The sequence below is a fragment of the Stomoxys calcitrans genome, chromosome 5 (genome assembly GCF_963082655.1).
Source record: "Stomoxys calcitrans chromosome 5, idStoCalc2.1, whole genome shotgun sequence".
NCBI lineage: Eukaryota > Metazoa > Arthropoda > Insecta > Diptera > Muscidae > Stomoxys > Stomoxys calcitrans.
In genome coordinates this window covers 155667736-155694051 of record NC_081556.1, presented here as the reverse complement: position 1 = coordinate 155694051, position 26316 = coordinate 155667736, and the positions used below count along the sequence as shown (strand labels likewise).

The 26316-nt window shown below is 34.6% G+C and overlaps 2 protein-coding genes across 4 annotated transcripts; both read right to left on the bottom strand.

Moving 5' to 3' along the window:
• Positions 1-1080: 1080 nt before the first annotated feature.
• Positions 1081-9826, bottom strand: LOC106096138 (troponin C-akin-1 protein). The gene is made up of 3 exons (XM_013263728.2): positions 9666-9826; positions 1664-1983; positions 1081-1582 (listed from the first exon to the last, which is right to left on the bottom strand). The coding sequence occupies exons 1-3, from the start codon at positions 9678-9680 to the stop codon at positions 1405-1407; spliced, it is 513 nt and encodes a 170-aa protein (XP_013119182.1). The 5' UTR covers positions 9681-9826; the 3' UTR covers positions 1081-1404.
• A 5045-nt stretch (positions 9827-14871) lies between these two features.
• On the bottom strand, positions 14872-18811 carry LOC106096094 (epidermal growth factor-like protein). 3 transcript variants are annotated; one of them, XR_009398417.1, is made up of 4 exons: positions 18253-18806; positions 18079-18189; positions 15176-16701; positions 14872-15106 (listed from the first exon to the last, which is right to left on the bottom strand). XR_009398417.1 is itself a non-coding variant. In XM_013263661.2 (3 exons), exons 1-3 carry the CDS (start codon positions 18687-18689, stop codon positions 16584-16586), a joined length of 666 nt encoding a protein of 221 aa, XP_013119115.2. In that variant the 5' UTR covers positions 18690-18806; the 3' UTR covers positions 14872-16583. The 3 variants fall into 3 exon arrangements, 2 of the variants coding, with proteins under 2 accessions (XP_013119115.2, XP_059225372.1); XM_013263661.2 differs by having other exon boundaries at positions 14872-16701; XM_059369389.1 differs by lacking the exon at positions 18079-18189 and having other exon boundaries at positions 14872-16701; positions 18253-18811.
• Between the last annotated feature and the right edge of the window lie 7505 nt (positions 18812-26316).

Below are 26316 nucleotides of genomic sequence, written 5' to 3'. Positions count from 1 at the left end.
CTCACCATAGGAGATTGCTATCATTCGACACACGCTCTAAAAGTTTAAAATGATGTATACTTAATATTGGGTTGCCTAAAAAGTAATTGCGGATTTTTTAAAAGAAAGTAAATGCATTTTTAATAAAACTTAGAAGGAACTTTAATCAAATATATAATTGCCATTTTGTTCGATAACCTTTTGCCATCTTCCTGGAACCAAGAACCAAGTGCGATTTTATAGCCTCATAATTGCCGAAAGTTTTACCATTTAAGGAGTTCTGCAAAGATCGAAATAAATGGTAGTCTGATGGTGCAAGGTCAGGGCTATATGGTGGATGCATCAAAAGTTCCCAGCCAAGCTCACTCAGTTTTTGGCGAGTGACTAAAGATGTGTGCGGTCTAGCGTTGTCCTGGTGGAATATGACACCTTTACGATTGACCAATTCTGGTCGCTTCTCCTTGATGGCTGTATTCAATTTGTCCAATTGTTGACAGTAAACATCCGAATTAATCGTTTGGTTCCTTGGAAGCAGCTCAAAATATACCACACCCTTCCAATCCCACCAAACAGACAGCATAACCTTCTTTTGGTGGATATCAGCCTTTGAAGTGGTTTGAGCTGGTTGACCATGCTTGGACCATGATCGTTTTCGACTAACGTTGTTGTAAACAATCCATTTTTCATCTCCAGTTATGATTCGTTTTAAAAACGCATCGAATTCATTGCGTTAAGGTGCATATCACAAGCGTTGATTCGGTTTGTTAAATGAATTTCTTTCAATACATGTGGTACCCATATTAAAATTGACGCCAAACAAACAAATGTAAACAAAATTTCGCGCACTTTTTTTCTAAAGCAAGCTAAAAGTAACAGCTGATAACTGACAGAAGAAAGAATGCAATTACAGAGTCACAAGCCGTTGAAAAAATTTGTCAACGCCGACTATATTACTACTATACTACCGACAATTACTTTTTGGGCAACACAATAGTATATTCAAGACATAAGCCACAAAATAGTGTGCAATGATGAATAGTATAGATTTTTGTTGTTGGGCAACAACAACAAAAATCAACCTGAAAGAAACAGAAACAAAGCTTCTTATAAAATTTTTATTGGACATTTTTATTCTCGAGTCCGGTGAAACGACGAATACGATTTACATAGGTAAACAAATGCAATACTTTAAGTATACTAAAGGGAAGCAACGATTCGGATCGTTAAGATACATGTTTGCTTCATTTTAAGAGTAAATAGTACATATGTAATATTATATATATGTACATACATATGTGTAAAACTTATATAAAGCTAAAAGTCGACATACTACATATATAACCAAAAGATTTGTATTTATGTAACATCTTTTGAGGAAGATTATCGATTTGATTAAAATAACAAAATATCCTGAGATAATAGAATTCAGGCTACCACAGTCGTTTTGGTGTAAGATAAATCTTCGTTGGGAGGATGTTTGTGATGGCGCTGATTGCGAGGGACATATGGATGAGCCGGCCCATTTTCATAGCTGGACAAGAATGGTAGATTTAAAAGCTTCTCGGGATATTTATCCAGCAAATAAACGTAACAAGGCACAGTGCTAAAATCAAAAGGGAATAACAGTTTGGAATATATGCTCGTATGAATTTGGTGTAGTAGGGCCCTCTTTGTCAACACTTACCCTTCTCCGATGCCAATGTTCATATCGCGCTTTTCACGTAGGTAAATATCTTCGCAATCCTCCAAATTATCCAAAGATTTTAACATTTTATCATCAACTTCGTATATTTCGCCAGTCACGTAATAGCCCATGCCTGGTTTATTGAGCAAAAATGGAATGTTATAACGTGTTGCAATAACCAAGGGATACTTTTCAGTTGTAGTAGCGCGGCACCAAAATTTCGACAACCCATTGGCATTGTTCGCTAATATGGAATGGCTTGGCTGACCATATTTTAAACCACCATACACAAAAAGTTTATGTAGAGCTGAAGAAGCTTTCTGAAATTGATAATAAAAAGGTGCATTTTGAGAAACAATAGTATAAACTAAAAGTTGTCTTAACTATTTCCTAGGAAGTATGTAACTCAACCCAAAGGATGCATAAAGCGTACCCTATATAAAATATTGAAAGAGAACAAAATATAAATAGTAAATATTAAATTTCTATAGGCTTTAAAAGGCCCCCAGGAGATTTTATGTTATTTTTTTTATCACAGAAACAGATTGCGTCAGCCTACCCGCCGTAAAACCGAATTAAACGGTTATTCAAAAAATGTATTTGGAAAATAAATATATTTAGAGAACTGCAATTCACATTGATCAAACAGAAGTTTTATTTGTAATATTTTTGCAATAGAAAAATAATAAACATTTGCGATAAGCAATGCTTACCTGCTTTTTTGCGACATTATTTGTTTCTTTAAAACTTAATTTAAGGTTTGTATGTATGTATAATGCACATACTGATATCAATACTATGTACAACGTACCATTATGAGAGTCGAATTCTTCATTTGTAGAATATAAAAGCGGGACCACATACTAGTAGGTATATTTTTAATATAACAACATATTGATAAGAACAAACTTTTTATGATTATTTTTGGGTATTGATATACTACGCAAAAACTACACACAAACTTTATGGCCAACCAGGGAGATCGCCTTTTTATACTCGCCGCCAAATGGTGGGGGTATGGTAATATCATTTATTGTTTTTCAATAATAAGAGATTCCAGAGATGTTTTGTTAGTAATTATTCATTTTTATAGCTGAAATACTGTCTCTTAGCCATTTAACGCAAGGTGGTTGATTCCGCGCAGATAAACGGGATTTTAATCTGATTTTTAGCGAAATTTCGATTCAAAATCATTAAAAAATGTGGATTGAATTCATTTGATTAATAGTTTAGCTTTGTATTTTATGTCAGAATCAAGTCAAAATGTGAACTCACTGCCTAATATTAATATTAATATTATTTTGCACATATAATTTTTAATGGTGTAGGTCTTCTGGGATTGCAATTTGACTTATACTTGGACATACCTGCCAACAAAGTCATGCTACAATTTGGTATGTGAAGCAGAGAACAGTTTTATAGTCATTCGTTTGCATTAACATTGTATAAATTATCGAACCCAAGGCGTATTTAATAAGGTGGCCCCATCAGCTGTGCTGATGCGTCAAATCATTTTTGAATTCGCTTTAAAAAGCTCTGAAGAACAAAGAATAAATTTACGGCGGTTCAATGTCAGGTATTACAATGAAGAAGATAAAGAGCCAACATGCATGACAATAATGGGAGCCAGCCGGCTGAAGAAGTTCCCTCCAATCTGCTATTTCAAGCTCCTATGGCGCGTGTTCAAAGTCCTGATATTGCAATTGCTATAGTGAGAGCGATAAATCCACCCCATCTAGGAGAGGGCCCCTGTACACACCAAATTACTTTATATTGCGGAATAGCACCAACTTTATCTTTCGGGGGTTTACGCCAAGCCTCTTTGCCAATATTGGCACCATACTATATGCTCTCTGAACGGCCACACACCACGACGAAAACGTCATCCTCGTATCCAAAAAACTTTAGCCCTTTAGCTTTATTTAGCAGTAAAATAAAGTAAAGAACAAATGAATGCATTATATAAGCGAATGGTTTCATTCTGTTCTCTGATGTGAAGTACATTTAAAAGCTCCAATAAAACATAAAACTAAAAAAAGGAGTATCTTATTTTGGACCAAAAAATTTACCCTAATATGGTATAAACATCTAATTTTACCTTATGCAAATTTTCTCTTATCTTATGAAAATTTACTAAACTACGGAAATCATATACTAATACCAAAGAAATAGTATTTAGTTCATGTAATTGGAAATACATTTCCTAAATTCAAATAAATTTATTTATTGAAATAATAAATAGTTTTTTTTTTTTATAATTTTAGACATTTAGTGAAAAACAAATCTGTAAAAGGGCATAGCTGAACGGACGCACTCCGAATGCTGACTGTAGCATATGGCAACGTTTATAGGTGATACAAAAAGGATATTCATAGTTAAAAACAAAATGCGCGATACTTTTTATACGGATCTAGCATTTATTACAACGTTTTCTGTTTTTGTTAAGCAAATATTATATAAAAACAAAAACCTACTTCTAGGAAAATAATAATTGTAAAGTTCCTTATTTTTAAAACGTTAAAAATGTATATTTTTATGGATTTTAATACTTTACGTACATTTTCTTGAAAATAGTGCAATTAAAATATATTTTAATTTAATCTATCCTTATTACAAACGTTGAAAACCATTTACGCACTATACCACATTCAAATATGTTATGGATTAATTTAAGGTTAATCATTATATACCAATTGAAGAAGTTTGTTATAAAGGAAATGAAATTGTAACTTTAATTTTGGTTAAAAAACATTTGAATTTCGGTGTCCTTTAAACTTCCATAACATAAAGGTTATCCAACATTTTGTACATTTTAACAAGATTTAAGTTAATTTGTATAAACCTAAAATAATGATTTTACTCAAATCATAAATTAAACGGGAGAAAAAAATTTCTTATTTGACCATGATTTAGTTAATTTTTCTTTAATTTCGGGTTCACTATTTTCAGTGTAGATAAGTCCATAAATATATAGAGTACCCATATAAACAAATTTCCCGATTTAATTTCTTGAACCGCTGGAAATCTGAATAAATGTAGATGATATAGCTCAAATATTGTATGCGAAGTAAATTTTTAACTCCGTAAATAACCAAATTTAAATTTTGATAAATTTTTTAAAGAAATTTCACTTTTATTTTACGGCTAGGCAATGCTTCATGCCACAAAGAACAATTTTTTTCTATTAGATTATGCCAAATTCGTAAGAATGGTCGACAGGTCTAATTCAAGCAAAAATGCTGTAATTTAGTGGCAAGCCCTAAAGATGATACAATGGCGGAAATTGAAATTTTACAATTAATATCGCTTTTTATTTTAATAAAACTATAGTAAAATCCACTCCAAGCGATCACGATCGCCAAAAGTCACGCCCACTCTTCTAAGCTCTATTTTCTATTAATTTGATCATAAAATTAATTATATTTTATTTATGCTTATAATAAAATTAAATGTCAAAATACTTATGCCTCCTAACATTTTGTTACTTTGCTTAGTAATTTATTCAAAAATAAAGTTTGAATCAAAAAAAATATGAAGTTTTAAATTCATCATTTATGACTACTTTTAGTTATATTAGGATTTTTTTTTTCAATTAAAAAAAAATGTATGTAAACTAAACTGTTCGAAAATTAGTTTGTCAAAATACTTATGCCGATGACTGTATATAGAAAAGCAGCCGAACAATCGTGCAAATCAATTTAATTTCAATTTGCTACATGCGAATCGAGTCCACTGATTGCATGTTTAAATGGTTGAAAATGTACTCGCATCACTGCACTTAAATACATACGTTGCATGTAAAATGTCATTAGTTATATATTACTTTGAAAAGAAATTGTTAATAGTAAGAACTTAAATGCTTCTAGAGCGAAGGCTTTATGCGACATTCATCTTCTCAATTAAATCAACGGTTTATAAAGAGTTCAAAATGATGGGACAGCAAACAAAAAGAAAATGAAAGTTATTTTTACTGATTTTTTTTTCTTTATATAAAACAATTTAATTATCTTTATAAATTGTTCTAAGACAACCAAATTTTGGTTAGATTTTCTTTAAACATAATTTGGTGCGTTCTAGGATTCACTTAATATTTTCATGGGGTAAAATGCAACTTATAGGGCGCACCTCTGATTTCGATTAATGTACGTTCAGCGTATGCATGTGCTTTTCAAGAATAAATATAAATATTTATTTAATTTATTTTGTATTGTTAATTATTATGGCAAACAACAGTTTCACAATACGCATATAAATATATTTATAGTTAAAACAAATTCAAGCCAAATTCAACACATACATACGTGTGCGTATTTCTAAAAAAAACATTTTTATTTTATTTGAAAATTTCAACCAATGTTTATTTTCATAAAGAAAATTTTAATTTTTATTTTCATAGGAAATTTGTCAACATGTTTATTCTGGCAGAATACTACACAGAAAAAAATATAACGAAAATTTTTTCAATTAAAAATTTAATATAAAATTAAAATGTTTTTAATTAAAAAAAGTTGAATCATCACTTTATCAATTACAATCGTGATTGAAATTTAGGTAATTTTCAAATAAAAAAAAATAATTGGTTCAATAATTTTTTTAATTGGATCTAAATTCTTTTTCAATCAGGATCGTTATTGAAATTTTTTAAATTTTCGCTTAAAAATCAATTGATTCATTCACTTTATTAATTGAATCTTAAAATATGTTATATATAAAATGTTTTTTCATTTTCGACCGTAATGGATATTCAGGCAATTACCAACTAAAAAATGTATTGATTCAACAATGTTTTCAATTGAATCTAAACTTTTTTCCAATCACCATCGTCATTGAAATTTTTGAAATTTTCAATTAAAAATCAATTGAATCAATCAATTTATTAATTTAATCTTAAAAATTTTTATATATAAATAATTGAATACGGTTTTTTTCAATTACGATCTTGATTGAAATTTATGCAATTTTCAATTAAAAAATTAATTGATTCAATATTTTTATTAATTGAATCGAAACTGTTTTCCAATCACTATCGTGATTGAAAATTTCAATTAAAAATCAATTGATTCAATCAATTTATTAATTGAATCTTAAAAAACTTTATCTGTGATTCACTTTCACTTTTCCCCTTAAATCAATTTGTTATTATCACGCATACAAAGATTCCAAATAAATGATTAGTTGCAAGATTCTTTATGGTTTTATCTAAGAAATCTGATGATGAAAATTTGGGAAATTTTGAAACTTTAATAACGTAATAGTAAGTAGTTCATTTTAGGGGATAAGTTAAACCCAGAACACACACGTATATATAAAATGTGCTTGATGTGCTGAAATTTTATATTTTTCAAAGAAACAATAACGATCTAGACCACCAACTTGTTTCCTTTTTGTCACTCGATTTGTTCGCCAATTCATTGAAAATATCTGATTTCATAGATGAAGAAAATTTTTAATGGAATCGGAAACCTTTTTAGACCCGACAGCATTGTAATGACAGTCCGTTTTCGAAAAAGTCTAGCCGCTCAACATTTTGAAAAATAAATTCTATATATATAAGATAAAACTCCCCCCATAAAGTCTTCCAACTATCTTTTAAATTTCCAGAAGGAAAGTCCCTTATCATTGAGCTTAAACTTGAAGCGCACAACACTCATTGATATGTGAGAAGTTTGCCCCTTGTTCCTGAACAAATTTGTGAACAAATTTGTTTGTGAAAATTCTATGACCTGAGACCATAAGGTTTGGGACGATTTTTTTCATCACACGAATGCATGAATTGAGCAGAATGCCCATCAGTTTAGGGACCATATAGTTGCTAAATTTTTCTTTTTAGAAAAATTTTTAATGTAATCAAAATTCATTCAATTATTGTAGAATGTTATAAATACATTTTTTTAAAGCTAGATTTGACTAAACTGCAGTTTAATGTGGGTATTAACTTCAGTTTTCACAGTTAAACTCCATATAAAAAAATCTGAAAACAATTTCATTTGTGGTACCAAGTTCTTTATTGAGTTGAAATTTGGCATTCAATAAAAGCATGGACGAAACGTTTTTCAATTTGGACTAACATGATAAAAAAGGAATTTCGTCGCATTTTCATTAATTTTCTTTTTGAAAAATAATAATTGTTAGCAAACATATGACTCTTTCACTTTTATTTTTCGTGATAACGCTACACAAACAACACAATTTACCAAAATAAAGCTGGTGGTAAAACATATGATTGGAGTGTTGCCTACATGTCTTTTTATGGGAAAAACGCTTTTTGATGATTTCTACAATAAGAAAACAATGTTTTGTGAAAACTTTCCACAGTGATGGATCTTAATACCTACCATTGCGGAGTAAATTGCAAAAATTCACTAAAGGAAAATTACACTGAATGTTGGCAATACGGTGATTAACACATTAATGCATAGTTTATTAAAAATGTTTGGTATTTTAAAAATGGCGGCATATAAGCGATTTTTAAAAATATTTTTTTTTACAAAAGCCGAAACTTGATTTTCAGATATCGTCCTTATTGAAGGACTCTATGTAGGGAATTCCGTTAATATACGGTCAATCTGCTTAATTTTTATCGTAAATTGAACGAGCAGATTAAAAAAAATATATATGTATATTGGTCCAGTGAACGTACCATTAATTTTAAGTTCAAGTTACTTGCTTTAATTCGCCTGTCATGGTTGTCTCGTTTTTATTTTTTCCCATGTATTTAGTGAACAAAAACTTAAAATTTTTGAAACTTGATAAAAATTGTAGAATAACTTAAATTGTGATAAATGAACACGAAGTATAAGAAATAAACACGTCGATAAAAAGGACACCATGCACTGTTAAGTTAAGCTTAAGGAAATTGTGCGTTGAACACGAATATAGTAAAAATTTGGAAAGTAACTACAGTAAAAAAAGAGAAAACTTTTAACATTTTTTATTGGTCACATGCCCAGTCTACACAAAATTCCTTTTTTGTTTTGAAAAGCACGTTGTAAATTTGTTGAATGTGTTCAAATTTTTCAAAGTCCTGTATTAACTCTTATTACTTTTTTCATTATAGGCAAAAATCTCTTCCATTTCACTACAATATTCTGAATAATTTTACTTGGGTGGGGAACGAGAGAACTTGGAGACCCGAGGCCAAAAAAAACTTGAAATTCATAGATCTGTGGTCAAATTTTTGCCGTTTTCCCCGTAAGCTGTAGTTTTGGCATATATGTATTCATATACATGCACTAAATAACTTTAGCAAGATACTTTAATTTTCGTATCTCAAGTGTATGATTCTGATTTTTAATTGTGACTAATGCAGAGGAAAGCGCCCATCCACTGTTGAGTAACTGGATTTTGTATTTACCCAAAATAAAAGAAATTCGTTCAGTCGTGGGTTATCTGTTACAAACTACATATCACAATTTTGACTACTTGAGGAGGCTTGGCCGACCGGTCGGCACACATCTTTGCTTGAGCATTAAATTACATCGAAAAAAACCAATCGAATCGAGAATGTATTGGCTTGTATGTAATACACACATACGCACATAAGTGACAACGTATGGCTTTGTCCATGCCTTTAACAGGCTATTTTGTTGAACTTTAGCAATAGTTGTCTAATTTTTATTTTTAAGTCCTCTTTGTTCAAAAATTTTAGATTTCCAATATTTTATGTGGAGTTTGACCGTTTTTAGCGTGAAAAGACGAATCTGTTCATTTAACTGAAATTCCTTAGTGGATAGTGGACCATCTTACAAAAAAACAAAGTTAAGTTTTCAAACAACAGCTAATTATTATGCAATGAGCAACACGCAGTTTTGGGATTATTTACCGCCAAAAAAAAAAAAAAAAACATCTAGAAGTTTTTGCTTTGAAAATTCTGTAGCAACAACAAAATGCCTTTTATAAAGGGGTTTTTTAGGTTCTTTGTTTGGGCAAGTCTCGTTCGTGATTTTAAATTTTATGCAAAATACTTCGACTTTTTTCCTCCGTGCTTTTGTAAAAAACTTACCCTTAAGTTGCACATTGTGTTATCTTTTCGTTTGGGCTCTACCAATATACAGAAAACACCTATTAGATATGTTTTTAGTAAATATTTTGTTTCTTCAGATAAATCCAAATCCGCAGTATCCAGCAATTCAACAAATGTGTGTACCTATGGAGAGTTAAACTTCAACTGAATATTTCATTTGTTACCTCAATTCCTGTGTGCGCTATGTTGCTTATAAGGTGGTTTTTTTCTGATAGTGTCGGGCAAAAGTGTGGAAAATAACTTAGTAATTGTACATGTTATTATAAATCACTAAAAATGTCTACGAAAACCTGCAAGCAAATTAATTAACTCACCTACATATCGGCACCCTCTTTTCAACCTAACCTAGACACAATGTTATGATCAATATCTACAGGGTGATTATTTGCGAGTTAAGATTCTCAATGTGTAAGCACTGCTTGGTGGAATTGTGGTCAAACGTCATTTGTGAAAGTGCAGTGTTCGGTACATTCTGTCATTTCATCAAGGAGAAACTCGCATGAGTGCAACGATTGCAAATCGTTAAAACTAATCATTTAAACTCAAGCTGGGTGAAAAAATGTCGATGGGAATCCTCTGTTTCATCTAAAAATATGTTCAGCGATGAGGTTCATTTCAGGCTAAGTACGTAAACAAGCAAAACTGCCGCAGCTGAGGTAAAGAACAGCCACATGCCGTACAAGAGTTACCGATGCATCCCGAAAAAACGACAGTTTGGTGTGGTTTATGGGCTGTTATAGAAATGCTGGAAAAATTGATGCACAATTGGCCCTTACGAATGGGGCATTTGAACCGGGGCAGCGGGCAATATTAACATGAATTTGTTTTAAAAGTATGGGGGGATCCAGATCGTGAGAAGACGAGGCTATAACTGAAAGGAAACAAGAAGGAGGTCAGTATAGCCATTGGTATCATAACGGGACACATAGGACTACGAGCTCACTTGTGTAAAATCGGTGCGGCAAGTGATAGCATGTGGGAAGATGATGAGACGTTGGAGCATTTCCTTTGTCATTGCCCGGCTTTCGCGTCTAACAAATACCGGCACTTAAGTGGAGACACAATATCAGACATGAACCAACTTAGGAGATTGAAAACAATTAAGGATTTTGAAAGTAGCACGGAATTCGTAACTTAAAATTTTCTTTTTAGAGGTTAGTTTTTAGAGCGGCTTAGGTGTATGTCCATAGTGGCATGGGGCGGATTAATATCTGCGCCCTCTTTTCAACCTAACCTAAATAAAACAAGTAAGAGCGTGCTAAGTTCGGCCGGGCCGAATCTTATATACCCTCCACCATGGTCGCATCTGTCGAGTTCTTTGAGCTGTATCTGTTTTTAGGTAAACACAGTATATTGAATAAGTACGGAGGAGCAGCTACATCAAGTTATAGTCCGATTCGGGGCTCAAGAAGCGAAATCGGGAGATAGGTTTATATGGGAGCTGTATCAAGCTTTAGATCGATTCTGACCATATTGCACACGTATGTTGAAGGCCATGGGAGGAGCCGTTGTACAAAATTTGTGCCAAATCGGACGAGAATTGCGCCCACTAGAGGCTCAAGAAGTCAAGACCCAAGATCGGTTTATATGACAGCTATATCAGGTTATGGACCGATTTGAATCATACTTGGCACAGTTGTTTGATAGCAAAACACGTCGTGCAAAATTTCATCCCAATCGGACAAGAATTGCGCACTCTAGAGGCTCAAGAAGTCAAGACCCAAGATCGGTTTATATGGCAGCTATATCAAAACATGGACCGATATGGCCCATTTACAATACCAACCGACCTACACTAATAAGAAGTATTTGTGCAAAATTTTAGGCGGCTAGCTTTACTCCTTCGGAAGTTTGCGTGCTTTCGACAGACAGACGGACGGACGGACAGACGGACGGACATGGCTAGATCGACATAAAATGTCGGGACGATCAAGAATATATACTTTATGGGGTCTCAGACGAATATTTCGAGTAGTTACAAACAGAATGACGAAATTAGTATACCCCCCATCCTATGGTGGAGGGTATAAAAACAAAATGGCGTCTCCGAAAAAAAATTGAATAGGTATTCGATGCAAATTTGAGTATTTTATTAGATTAAAAAACAATACGGTTAAAAAAATCAACCTTTAAAACACCACCACAACATACCTACTTTCTTCTTCAATGTTGTTCAAACTCATAAGCATTTTTAATGTTTTTAACTATGTACCCGTACAAAAATGCAAAAATTAAATTTACCTACATACAAAAATTAAATTTAATTTACCATGTTTTGCTCATCACAGTAATTTGTGGTGAGTAAACATTTAGTTAAGAGCGGATGAAAGAAGGAGAGTAGTTTCTGAGAGAAAACGAGTACATAAGCCCGGAGACTCAAGATGTATGTATGTATTTACATGTGTATGTGTGTATATATGTATGTTTGTAGTAAGTATTAACATAGCTGTTGTTGTTTTGTCGGGTGGCGGGTATGATGTACAAGTTATGTTGGAACCGATATGGTTCTTACTTAAAATCAAGAAGCATGCAACATGGTAGCTGGCTTTGCAACATTTTGCATCCACAATCAATGGAAACAGAGAAAGCAACTGCAACCCGCCATAAGCAGGATGGATGATTTATTTGCAATAACACATGTTAACCTATAGGTACATACATACATACATTTTGTGGTATTTGAAAATGAAGAATTTGAGATTACGTATTTGATATAAAATTTCTTCAAAAAACTTTCTAACTATAAAAAGTTTTATATGTACTAATTAACCTTATATACGCAAAAACACATGTTCTAAATTATATTAACCAGTTTATATTTGACTTGAAGGCGGCACGTACTCCACTTTGTCAACGTTGATTATGGAGTATAATCTCTCATCAATTGTACGTGCATTAGAGCAGAGCGACAACTCTCTATGTTTTTGATATATGGAATGTTGCTTAATATTTCAAATGGTTAGAAAGCTTCATAGACACTTTTTAATCTGCAATGGAGAACCCGATGTGCATTATTTCGTATTCTGTTTTTTTGGGCATTGATTAACTTTTTCGCAGAAATAATAACTGTCTCCCCTCATGCACGCATGCACAGGTACAAACATACAGAAAGCGTAAACATATAGTTTACGAACTTAGCTCAATGTTGCCACTGACATTTTATTGAAAAACTATTATAGTTTATATATTAAATAAGCAAAAATATTTTTAGCAATATTTTGATAAACATTAATATTTTCATATAATGAAGAGTTTTTAAGCAAACTTTATTAAAAAAATAATGATTACAAGACATTTTTTTAATTTATAAAAAAAATTAAGTTAGGTACCAACAACAATATTTAAGTAAAGTAATCTATAAATTTGAATTTCTAAGGAGTCTAAATTTAAATAAAATTTATTTTTATTTAAACAAAATAAAAGCAGCTTAAAAGTAAGTTTATTTGACAGATTTCCTTTATAGAACTGTCGAAATAAACGTACTTTAAGGCTGCAATAAGTTTTGTGAATACCGGTAAATTTTAATATTGTTTATAATTGTTAACTTTATTTAGTCGCTAGCTATAAGCGGTGAACGCCGAATTCTTAAAAACAAAACAAAATCATTCGATTTTACCGGTTTTTGATACTGAACTGCCACAAACAAAAATGGTATAAACAACAAAATAGATGAGATAATGAAATTCTCTTAAGAAATACATACACATGTATAGTGTACAGTATGTACATTCGTTTTGACGTCGTATGACGTATCATATATACATACACACATATGTATATACATATGCTGCATGCTCTTAATATGTCAATAACTAGATAATTAGTTATTTTGTTTAGTAATAAAGAGAATGTAGTAAGGAAATAATTGATCTGCTGATCTACATGATGTCGTTGTTCGCCTTTTGACTGAAGACTCCTGTTTCTGAGAGCCATATAATATGTATAGGTACATATGTATATACATTCCTATGGGACCATATTTATATGTACATATTTAATCTTAATGGCTTATAGAAACGAGCAGCATACGTGTGAATTTCAACGGATGTACATACACTGTATGACAATCTACAGAACGGCTGTTTAGCTTAGTAATTTTGTCAAATTAGTTATTATCGGCTGATTAATTATCTTTCCACAAAAAGCAAATGTCAAAATTGTGGATTTTGAGCGTGTGTCGAATGATAGCAATCTCCTATGATGAGATGTAAAAATGACGTAGGGGGTTTGTTTTTTATACTGGTGAGAAAAAAATCATTTTGCTGTGCCAATCGACCATTTTTTCTAATACTGTAAAATTTTGACGTTTGGCAAAAATAAAGAGTAAACAAGATTTGCGCGCCACATAATAAGACAGGAAAAGCCTATATTATTATTTTCTATTCTACATTTTTCTATTGTTTACATGAAAATGATGAACGAAACTCATGCCAGGTAAACAAACTATTGACTCCGCTATAGAAAGATCACTAAACGGCAGTCCATATCAACTGTGTCCATATATTGGGATGCTAGAAAATGTCAAACTTTCCAATGAAAATGTAAAATTGCACCTGGCAACACTTAGGATTGCCGAGGACAGGAACTTATATAGCAGCCTCGTGCATCTTAGCCATTCCACCACTTCTTTAAGGAAGTACTTTTTTTGGGGGGAAAATTTCCCTAAATCGTTCTTTTAGTGGTTTGACAAGGTTACCAAATTGGATTTTTTGGCTCCTTTGGTCAAAATGTTGTCATTTACATGTTAAAATTAATATGGCACCAATCAATTGATCAGCTGCTTACATGCATGTGTACACACCAATGTGAGTGTGTAGACCGTTCTCAATATATGTGTTGTAATTTCAACCAAAACCTACTCCTTCAAAATGTACGAATAATAAAACACAAAACTATTTAAATAGAAACGAATGCAGCTTTATTTGTAAATATAATTAGATTTTGTTGTATTTTCACTGGTAAAAGTTAAATAAGCACAACTTTCCAAAAGCCTTTGCCAGCATCTTCCACTTGTTTCAAAATAATGTTGTTGTAATTGCAAGACCAAAAGCAAAACACTAGCTTTCACAGTCGTTATTACTTCGTATAGATTTATTGCAATAGCTTGCTATGAAAGAAACATTTACAATAGAACTATATTCATTTATATTTATATACAAATTCTTTCTTATATATGCATCCACAAATACGAAAATGTTTTCCACCCTGAGTAAGCATGACATTATTAGCAGGTAGTGTACCGTAAACAGCTGAGTAACATTTTTTCTCGCGAAGTGCACTATCTGTCAACCAGTTTTGGTTGTGTGTGTGTATTATAGTTATGAACAAACAATGAAAAATGGCGCTTACTAGTAATATCAAAATCACTGATTTTGACAGATAGTGCACTCAATATTTCGTTGTTGGGAAACTGCCACTACCTGTAAATGAGTATATCTTGTGAGTAAGTACATGTGAGCAAGAATACTAAAATCAAGAGATCGACTTACATAGAAGCAATACCAATGCATAGACCGAATAATACTACATTTATTAAACTCAATTGGAAGCCATGAGAGAAATCATTGTACAAAATTTTAGTCCAATCGGATGAAAATAGCGCCCTCCCGGCACGTGATAGTTGTGAGCACCACACAGGCTGGACCATTGAGGTCCAATCTGTGTGGTGTTCATTGCTGCCACGAGAAGCTTAGCTGCGAGCTACCGGGCGCGTCCACAGGTTGCGGATAGTGGAATGCTCCATACAGAGTAGTTGCAATGGCAGTCTCGGACAATCAGCGGTATCGAGCGGAGAGTCTCAGTGAGAGGCTGGGCGGCATCGTCTCTTGCACAAATACTGAGTGCCTATGATGCTCGATATGACAAGGCGAGTTATTGGCGCCTTCAAATAACCGATGGCCGCCCTGTTCCCGCGGCGATCGGTCCTTTGGACCGGAACGAGCTTGCTCACCTACAGGAGCGAGGATCGCCACCTCCACATGAAAATGTGGCTACAACAACAACAAAATAGTGCCCTCTATAGGCGCAATGTGTCTCATATGATACATTCTGCGTCGCATAGCTTTTGTTTATGTCGATAGTATCGATAATACCAAAATCAAACGATACTCAGCAAAAAATTAAATATCGATAGTACCATCGATATTTTGCCAGCCTAGTCCTGAGGCATTTCTACGGCATGATAACACAGCCCGCAAGCAAGCCGTCCTTTGGATCCGGTTGAATATTGAATAGGTGCACTTTTGATGCGTCGTTCACCAGACAGATATAGCTTTGTAGGTGCTATATCTAAATCTGAACTGATTTCTCTAAATTTCAAAAGACCATAAAATATATATCCAATTAAAAATGCAATATGTACTACATATGTGCACCAGTTGATGTGGACTTAGCTAGCAGATTTAGTTTATGGAGTAGTTAAAACAAATGTTATAAATACTTTCTGCATTGTGTATTAGCCCAAGCATTCTCAAACTGGTACATGTCATGTGATGCCAACAATTTTTATTAATCTTTCCTTTGGAAGTCCCAACTAAGAACTTGAATATAAATAGCAAACCGCGCACTTTGAGAGTACTTCTCACATATCAATGAGTGCAGTCCGATTCATGTTTAAGCTCATTGACAAGGGGCCTCCTTTTTATAGCCGAGTCCGAACGGCGTGCCACAATGCGACACCTCTTTGGAGAGAAGTTTTACATGACTTAGTACCTCACAAATGTTGCCAGCATTAGGAGGGGAAACCACCGCTGAAAATTTTTTTCTGATGGTCTCGAAGGGATTCGAACCCAGGCGTTCAGCGTCATAGGCGGACATGCTAACCTCTGCGCTACGGTGTGCCTCGTAAATATAATATAATTTTCAAATTGTATTTCATAATGTATTTTATTAAAAATATCAAAATATATAGTCATCGTTGTCATGATAACACAGCCCATCAGGTCCATAGTGCTCATGTTTCCTTCGGCAAGCACACATATTAGGCAGAAAACAAAACCCACGACGACCACAGTTCCTGAAATGGATTAGGAGTTATAAATCACTTTATTGTAGAAAGGATACTACAAAAATTGGCGATAAAAGTCAAAATAATTCTCCATCCACCATAGGATGGAGGTATACTAATCAAGTTATTCCGTTTGTAACACCTCGAAATGTTGATCTGCGACCCCATAAAGTATATACATATATATTCCTGATCGTCTTCGCATTCTGAATCTATCTAGCCATGTCCGTCCGTCTGTCGAAATCACGATAGCGGCGAACGCGTTAAGCTAGCCGCTTGTAATTTTGCACAAATACTTCTTATTGATGTAGGTCGTTGGGGTTTGCAAATGGGCCATATCGGTTCAGATTTATTCGGTTCCTAGAATCTTTAATTTTTGCCTGGTTTGGTAGAAATTTGGTATGTAGAGTTATATAATACCCTTCAAAATTGTAAATTTTGACCATGAACATTCCACTAAGGAACAGGGGCAAAACTTCTCACATATCAATGCGTGCAGTCCGATTCAAGTTTAAGCTCAATGATAAGGGACCTCCTTTTTGATAGCCGAGTCGGAACGGCGTGCCGCAGTGCGACTCCTCTTTGGAGAGAAGTTTTATATGGCTAAGTACCTAACAAATGTTGCCAGCATTAGGAGGGGAAAACTACCGATGAAAATTTTTTTTGTGATGATCTCGCCAGTATTCGAACCCAGGCGATTAGCGTCATAGGCGGACATGCTTACCTCTGCGCTATGGTGGCCCCCATATAATGCCCTTCAGGTCTATTAAATTTAAATTTTTGCAGAATCCATGGTGGTGGGTTTCCAAGGCGGATTTAAAAAGGTGGTTTCACGCTAACAGCTGTTAACGGGATTGACGGTATTAAGATGTCCGGGATTGACGGTATTTAGATGTCAGATTTTTGTTTGCATTCTCTTTGTTGTTATCTTCTTTCTCGCATATTCTCCGCTCATGCACGCACACGTATATACACACGCACACAAATTTGTTTGTGTGTGTTGGCAAAACGACGATAAGCTTGATGGCAAGATGGTGGATTGCACCGTATGGAATGTGGTTGTTGTACAAATGAGACCACCTTTAATTGTTTAGCCATGGTGGTTCCCAAGATTTGGCCCGACCATACTTAGCACATTTTACATTAATAGGTACGTATGTAGTGCAGATGCCAAATGCTTCATTGCAGTTCTTTTTGAAAGTTACAACAGCAGTATCAAGGTGTTTGGTGTGAAAAAGTGCCCAACGCAAAGTGTTAACTTTTGAGTGAAAAATTGATGGGAATCCTAATAGGGATTTTACTCTGATTCAAGGCGGATAAGGCCGTCCTCCTCCTGACTTAAAAGGACAATAAATTTCAAAAGTCTATTATACTACTAATTCTTACTGTTTGCATTCGGGTACACAAAGTTGGCCAAAGTGTAAACCTTCCATGTATTTATATCCTGGGGCGCAGCTGCAGTTTCCCTCTTTGTCGCAACGGCCATACAAACAGCGTCTTGGAAAAAAAAGTCAATGTCTATATGGAAACGTTGATGGGTAACAAACAAAAACATCTTACCCTCGGCATTTATCCCGAAATAAGGAATTTTTGCGACATTTTTGGCTCACAGGGTCAAAAGTTGAACCTTTGTGCTTGCACACACATATATTTGGAGCAGCACAATACCCTCCTGCCTCTACACAGCCAGGCAGACAGGATTGTGCACAAATCAAGCCATGTGTGAATGATGTTATATATGACATTTCACAAGGACATTCGCCATCCTCGAAGCACCAATCGTCTACACATCGTATAGGACAACGCGATACGCACTGTTTGGTATTCACAATCAGCATTTCATAGGCTGAGCAAGGTGGCGGTGGATCATTTAGCTCATATGCTCCACAATTGAACGACATTAGAGCAGCGATAATGGCGATGCTTATTAATTCTCTTAAAACTTTTCTTCTCGTATACACTATTCGGCGTTGCAGGAATATCATGTGTGTAAACATAAAAGCGATAGCAAGACAATGATGATGCTTTTCATGACCAATCTCAAACTCAAACTGATAATTCTTATTTGTAATCTTGGCATGGTGTCGCGGGTGTCAGTTGATAAAGTAGTGAAAGCCCATCCCACCGCATATGTACGATTACGTGAGTGCACATATTTTTATAGATCATTCATTGCTACTTGAAAGGAAAGTAAGTAGTCTGTCGTATGTGAAACTATTACAGCATAGCATTTGTTTACTATTTTGATTTGCATTCTGCGGTTTATTTGCATTGATTATTATGAACGAATAAACTGTAACAGATGCCAGACACAACGTCCAGTCTGTCATTCAGTCAATACGTTTTCTTGATGAACAGATGAACATGTATTTGTTTATTAGAGTGTCTCAACTCTATCAAGTGTCGGGTCTTTGCACAAACGTTCAGACCAATAATTTTTGGTTAAGCATCTAAAAAACTAACTGACGAACTTGGTTTAATAAAAACCAAAGTTGGGCAAAATCTTCTATATGTATATTGGCTGTACAAACCAAAAATCTCGATTTGGATGAAACATTACATAAATGGTCTGTGTCAATAATAAATTTGGTAGTCACTATAATATTTTTTTCACAATCGCTATATTAATGTTGACTATTGTGCCTAAAAAGATGCTTTGAAGAAAACACTTGCTGAAAATGATCGATTATTGATTGCTAAATGAAAACATTAGAATAACCGCAAGTACAAAAAGGCAGCCCGCTCAACGGTAATTCCAAGATATATTCATTTACAGGTAGTGGCAGTTGCCCAACAACAAAATATTGAGTGCACTATTCGTCAAAATCAGTGATTAGTGTAACTCTGATTTTGAGTATGTTACTAGTTAGAGACATTTTTCGTTGTTTGTGTGTGTGGTTCTTAACTATAGCTGTGTTCGGGAACTCGAAAATTTGTGCAAATTTGCCAAGTTTGTAAAGGCCAGCTGTTTTATGAAAAGCAGCCGTTACATGAAAATACAAACGCTAACGGCAAAATTGATCAAAAAAGTAAAAAATATAAATATTTTTTATTGATAATTGTTAAATTTTGTTTCATTCTTATTTACTGTTGATGAAAATTCATGGCAGCAGCTAGTGTTCAGGTGCAAAAAAATCGACAAATGAAATTGTAATTTTACCTCAAGTCGGTTGTTTTACATTAGAAGGTAAGTGAAAAATTTGCGGAATTATTTGGAAAATATTGAAAAATTAAAACATTGTATCCTTCCAGGCAACAAGAAAAGATGGAATCATCCTCATCGAAGAGCTACGATGAAACCAACACCGTCCCTTTGAATTTGTTAAGGAGGGAAGATGCTGCCATGGGATTGAGTGGGTCTAGCTGGGCAGTTAAACAAGTGACGCACAGTGGGATCAGAAAAAAATTGGTGCAAATTAGTCTGCCAATTGTGAACGGATACAGATATCTTCAGTGATAACAAAGTGTCCGTAGCCGCCACATGAGCAAACAGAAAGCTCCCTTAGCCTCACATCAGTGGTCGTAGCAATTTATCTAGCCACAATATCCAAAAGCACTACATGGTTAGTCCAAGGTATCTTTGTCAGCACAACAAGTGTACTTTTGTATACGTTGATCGCATTTAAAGCAGTTGTAGCCCTAGGCAGCCTTCGAAATGCATGCTGATGCTAGGTCATTTTTCGTTGTTTGTATGTGTGGTTCTTAACTATAATACACGCACAACCAAAACTAGTTCACAGATAGTGCACTTCGAGAGAAAAAATTTACTCAGCTGTTTACGGTATACTACCTGGTGATTATGTCATGGGTAATTCTATGTATTTGGTGGGATCAGAGATGTGTGTTGCATTATAAGCGAATGAAACGAGACCAAAATCTTTCATCAAGACATAGACCGCTAAAAAAATGTTTCGAAAACGGTGGAAGTCTTGACTCAACCGCTTTATAGCACAGATCTTGCCTCTAATGATCCCATGGCAGCCGGTTGTACGTACCGGTTTGACCCGATGGATTTCTCCATCGGCAAGGGCTGCCGCCTCAGTGTACAACACACTGCTACAACAATAACCATTTGTATCCCATGTCAGCCGGTTGTATGTAACGGATTGGCCCGATGGAGTCTTTAATCGGCTAGGGCTGCCGCCCTACTGACTGTAAAAGGCTTTACTTTAGAACAGGATATCATATTGATTCCGTTTTTTGGCTCCTGTTTCGTATCATATCAGCAGGGTTGCCAGTATTTTTCCGTCTCTTGCCCTCAAATTTCGTATCCTTTGTTCCCAAAAATTCCCAATTTTAAGTGAATATCCGCAAACAGTTTTAATAGGTTTTTATTTACAAAAAAATGATACTTCATTTCTTATGGCTGGACTCTGTTCATTTTTCGCAACATTTTTTCGTGATTACCTATTTTAGATAATAGATTTTGAAGCAAAAAAACTTGCTGATTTCATTCAGTAGCACATTCCCTCATTACTTAAGAAAAAATCTTCATAAAAGTATTGTGGTTGCAATGGGATTTTTGTAGTGTTTCAAAAAAGTCTTAGGCCCATAAAAGCCACATTTATTATGCGATTTTGCTGAAATTTGGGACAGTGAGTTGTGTTAGGCCACTCGACATCTTTCTTCGATATGGCCTAGATCGGTTCAGATTTGGATGTAGCTGCCATATAGACCGATCTCTCGATTTAAGGTCTTGCGCCCATAAAAGGCGCATATATTGTCCGATTTTGCCAAAATTTGGGACAGTGAGTTGTGTTTCTCGATTTAAGGTTTTTAGCTCATAAAAGGCGCAATTATTGTCCGATATCGTCGAAATTTGGGACAGTGAGTTAAGTTAAGCCCCTCGACATACTTCTGCAATACGGCACAGATCGGTTCGGATTTGGATGTAGCTGCCATATAGACCGATCTCTCGATTTAAGGTCTTGCGCCCATAAAAGGCGCATTTATTTCCGATTTTGCCAAAATTTGGGACAGTGAGTTGTGTCAGGACCTTCGGCATCCTTCTTCAAAATATAGCTGCCATATGGACCAATCTCTTGATTTAAGGTCATGCGCCCATAAAAGGCGCATTTATTGTCCAATGTCGGGAAAATTTTTGACAGAGGGTTGTGTTGGACCCTTCGACATTCTTCTTCAATTTGACTCAGATCGATCCAGATTTGGATATAGCTGCCATATAGACCGATATCTCGATTTAAAGTATTGGCCCCATAAAAGGTGCATTTATAATCCGATTTCAATGAAATTTGACACAGTGGCTTATGTTAGGCTTTTCGACATCCGTGTCGTATATAGTTCAGATCGGTTTATTTTTAGACATAGCGACTGAAAAGATCAATATTTTGTTATACACAATTGAATAATGACTTGTACTTATTAGTATTTGGTCCAAATGGGAACATATTTCGATATAGCTGCTATGGGGCATAAGGTATGCATTTTTCACTGGATTTTGACGAAAGGTGGTTTATGTATATACCCGAGGTGGTGGGTATCCAAAGTTCGGCCCGGTCCGGTTTTTTGTCATTAAATGCATATTTTTCGGTCAATTCTGATAAAATTTTGGATTTTGCATTTTTTTCTTTGGAAGACAATAACGTGGTTTCAATAGGGTTCACCTAGTTTCAATTTTTTTGCATAGCTTTCACACAAATTGCATACAATTTATAAATTTTTTTAATATAAAACATATACTTTCGACCCAAATTTGGTCCGTTTTTGGCTAGATGACAATACACAAATTAATTACTTACCACTTACCACTGTTGTTAACTTTGGAGAAGATGTAGAATCAAAGTATATAAAAACTATAGAGTATTTCATGCCGAAAAACAAGTCGTATTGATAATTTAACCGATGTATTTTACAGAGCGATGGATACATAGGATCCTTTCGCCACTTATATAACAACTCGTTTGAATCATAGAAAACCAAAAGTACTCCAGTTGATGGACTGCGATCCAGCCAAAGGTTCCATAAATGAAGAAACAGAGATGACAGTTATGAGGATTTAAAAGACTTGACATTGGAAAATGAGTTAACTTTGGATGAAGTGTAAATATGATGTATACCAATACAGTTGAACATTGATTATGTGGGCCAGTAGTAACCGGTTACATTTGTTAACCGGCACACTCTGCTTTGGGTTTTGATCTCTATGTATGTAATTGATAGTTAACTGGTCAAGGTGTTGGTTCGGAAATGGCTCTAACAACAATTGATAAAAAAAGCACATGAAGAAAAACCGCTATAACCTGTGTTTTCGATTTTCCGTGCTAATCTTGATCCCGAGGCAACCGGATAATCGAGGTTCAACTGTATTATAATATACTTTTTGCTTGCTGAATTTAATATGTTATTGTTGTATCCAAGCTCCTGTAGGTCAGGAAGCTCGCTTCCTCGTTCCGCTCGAATGGACCGATCGCTCCGGGAACAGTGTGCGATAAGTGTCTTGGTGATCAAACCTCTAGCAAAACCGACGGCATCTTTACGTTCAATTATCATGGTCGGTCATGATGACGGCAATCGCTTCACACATTTATACTTGTAATGTGATACTTGAGCGAAAGATATTTAAGAGTACATTACGATGATTGAAGAGGCCTTTAATGTAAAACAATTTCGATCAATTTTTAAACCCCTATGCAAACATTGACAATTTGGAGTAATACAGTAATTTATTTGGGAGCAAACTACGAAACTGGCATTAAATTTTTGGGACAAGTGTCCGACCCTCTCCCAAAAAGTCTCTTTATGTTCAAGATTTTGGAGCAATCGTGTTTAAGGTGATATGGCTAATGCCATATGAAACTTAAACAAAAGTCAATAAAGATTACATTACGACTATTGAATAAATTTACTAAAATAAATTTTTCCCATGAATATTCAATTAATGAAATTCTCTCATATCAAAGAGTTTAGTCCGATGAAAGTTTAAGCTCAATGATAAGGGGCCTCCTTTTCTATGCGGAGTCCTTACAGCGTGATGCATAGCGACACCTTTTGGTAGTGAAGTTTTAACATGGCAGATTACCTTAATAATGTAGCCAACATTAGTATGGGGATAACCACCGCTGAAAATTTTTCTGATATTCAATGCGGGATTTGATATGATTGAATAAATGTATCAGTATATACAACCGGCAACGACCTCTGGGTCCCAAACCATTTTAGGCCCCCACCCCCCATACACAAATATATGGTGTTTCGTTCAGAATAATATGGAATATTAACAAACAGTATTCAAGCGTACGATATTATCTATAGAGTCGTATAAGAATGTGGACCTGAAGAACCTCTGAACGCTTGACAAGCCTTTTTCTCAAAATGGTACTTAACTAAAGCAATACTTAAGTCTTAATTTGAAATTTGGATATAGAAAAGTATTGGACTTCTACCTATATGAAGTATGGTTTTCATCGAAAGTTATTAAGTGGAGACTACAAAGAAGGCGCACCTGAGCATAACCCATTCAGGTAGCAAAAATTTTTAAAATTTTTAACCACCAAACACCTCCCTAATGTGCATGTAGATAAAATCTTATGATAAACGGAACTTGGGAGGCAGGCGTTTCTCATAGATATGCCTCAAACTTAAACAGGGAACAGTCAAAGAGAATTAACCTTTAAATGGATCCCAGTGCCTGGCCAGGCCTTTTTCATCTTTCAGCTTATATTTTGCTAGGTAATTGCCATGGAAACTTATTGTTGCCTCCTGGATTCCTTAATCGAAGTCTACCAAAAAATGTTAATCTATGAAGCACTTTTAAAATTATGTTTCATTTAATCAAGGGGACACGGTTATAGCCGTAAAACAAATTTACTTTATGAGCGCAACCCCAAGGCCTAGCAAGGCTCCAATAAGTAATATATAAAATTTGAATAGTATTATCAGTAAAGTGTATTTATTATACCCTACACCACTACTGTGGTACAGGGTATTATAACTTAGTGAATTAGCTTTTAACACCCAAAAGGAAGAGAGATAGACCCATAGATAAGTATACTAATCGACTCAGAATCACTTTCTGATTCGATTTAGCTATTTCCGTCTGTCTGGCCGTCTGCCCATGTTAATTTACAAACTACAGGTCGCAATTTTCATCCGATCGTCTTCAAATTTGGTACATGCATGTTTATCAGTCTAGAGACGAAGCCTATTGAAATTAGAAAAAATCGGTTCAGATTTGGATGTAGCTCCCAAATATATGTTCGTCCGACTTGCAGTAATAATACAATTAAATGGTCAGTTGTTACCCGATTCTCTCGAAATTTGGCAGGAGGACTTTTCTAATGACTCTCGACATTAACGTTGAATTTCATGGAAATCGGTTCAGATTTGGATATAGCTCTCATATATATATATCGCCCGATTTTCACTCCTAGAGCCACTGCAAGCGCATTTATTAACCATTCTTCCCAAAATTTTGTACAACGCTTTCCTCGTCGACTTCCACAATATCTATAAAGTTTGCTCGAAATCGGTTCAGATTTAGACATAGCTCTCATTTTTATATATTCTTGTCCGATTTGCAGTAATAATGCAATAAAATGGTGATTTGTTAATCGATTCCCTCGAAATATGGCAGGGAGGATTTTCTTTTGCTCATCGACATTATAGATGAATTTTATAGAAATCGGTTCAAATTTAGTTAAAGCTTTCATATATGTGTATCGCCCGATTTTCACTTCTAGAGCCACTTTAAGAGCATTTTTTGACCAATCTTGCCAAAATTTTGAACAGCGCTTTTCTCGACGAGTATCGAACTTTGGGTGATTTGCAATAATGTTATCATTTGTGAACCGTAGTTATTACAGTTTGAACATATTTGCTTGAAATGTGATACGGATTGGTTAATAACCCATCTGAAAACATCCGTCCATTAAAATTGGTTCAGATTTAGACATAGCTCCCACTTTGTATCTATATGGTAATTGTAGGGTATTATAAAGTCGACACCGCCCGACTTTTGCCTTTCCTTACTGGTTACACATTATTTAGTTTGCTTAGGTTAATAGTTTTTAATAAAGAACCACTACATTGATGTACAGTTGCTATATGCACCGATCTCTCGATTTAAGGTCATGGCTCAATAAAACCTACATTTGTTATCCGATTTCGATGAAAGATCAGCTCATGTTTGGGTAAAGCTGTCATATAGACCGATTTCACCAATTAAGATGCTTGCTCCATACAAGGTGCATTTACTACCCGATTTCGCAGAAATTTAAGGCCCTTTATTATTATATGTCCTGCCTTATGGACTGATTTTCCAAATTAAGGTCATATTTATTACCTGATTTCGTCTGGAGTCCTTGATATATGTGCCATATAAGGTAAAGAGCATTAGGATATAGCTGCCATGTGGAGCGATCTTCCGATTTAAGTTCTTGCCCCATAAAAACCGAAAATATATCTTGACCGCGCAACTATTTGGCAAAACCGATTTCACGAATAAACTTTTTGGGAGAAAAAAAACGAATTTTTTTCGACAAAATTTAAGTGAAATAAGTAAATACATATGCGTTTTCACTTATTTTATCTTAATTATAGAAAAAAAACTTGTATATGGTACTTGGGGCCTGGCCTGACATTGGGATCCGTTAGTGTGCTTTTGTC

Excerpts from the sequence above, each read along its gene's own strand:
- LOC106096138 (XM_013263728.2), bottom strand. Across the intron at positions 1,583-1,663 it reads AACATTGGCATCGGAGAAGG|CACTGTGCCTTGTTACGTTT; the intron begins GTAAGTGTTGAC and ends TTTTGATTTTAG.
- LOC106096094 (XM_013263661.2), bottom strand. The coding sequence starts at position 18,689 with ATGTTTACACACATGATATTCCTGCAACGCCGAATAGTGTATACGAGA. Across the intron at positions 18,190-18,252 it reads TTTCGGGATAAATGCCGAGG|ACGCTGTTTGTATGGCCGTT; the intron begins GTAAGATGTTTT and ends TTTTTTTCCAAG. Across the intron at positions 16,702-18,078 it reads TGTGTACCCGAATGCAAACA|GAACTGTGGTCGTCGTGGGT; the intron begins GTAAGAATTAGT and ends AATCCATTTCAG.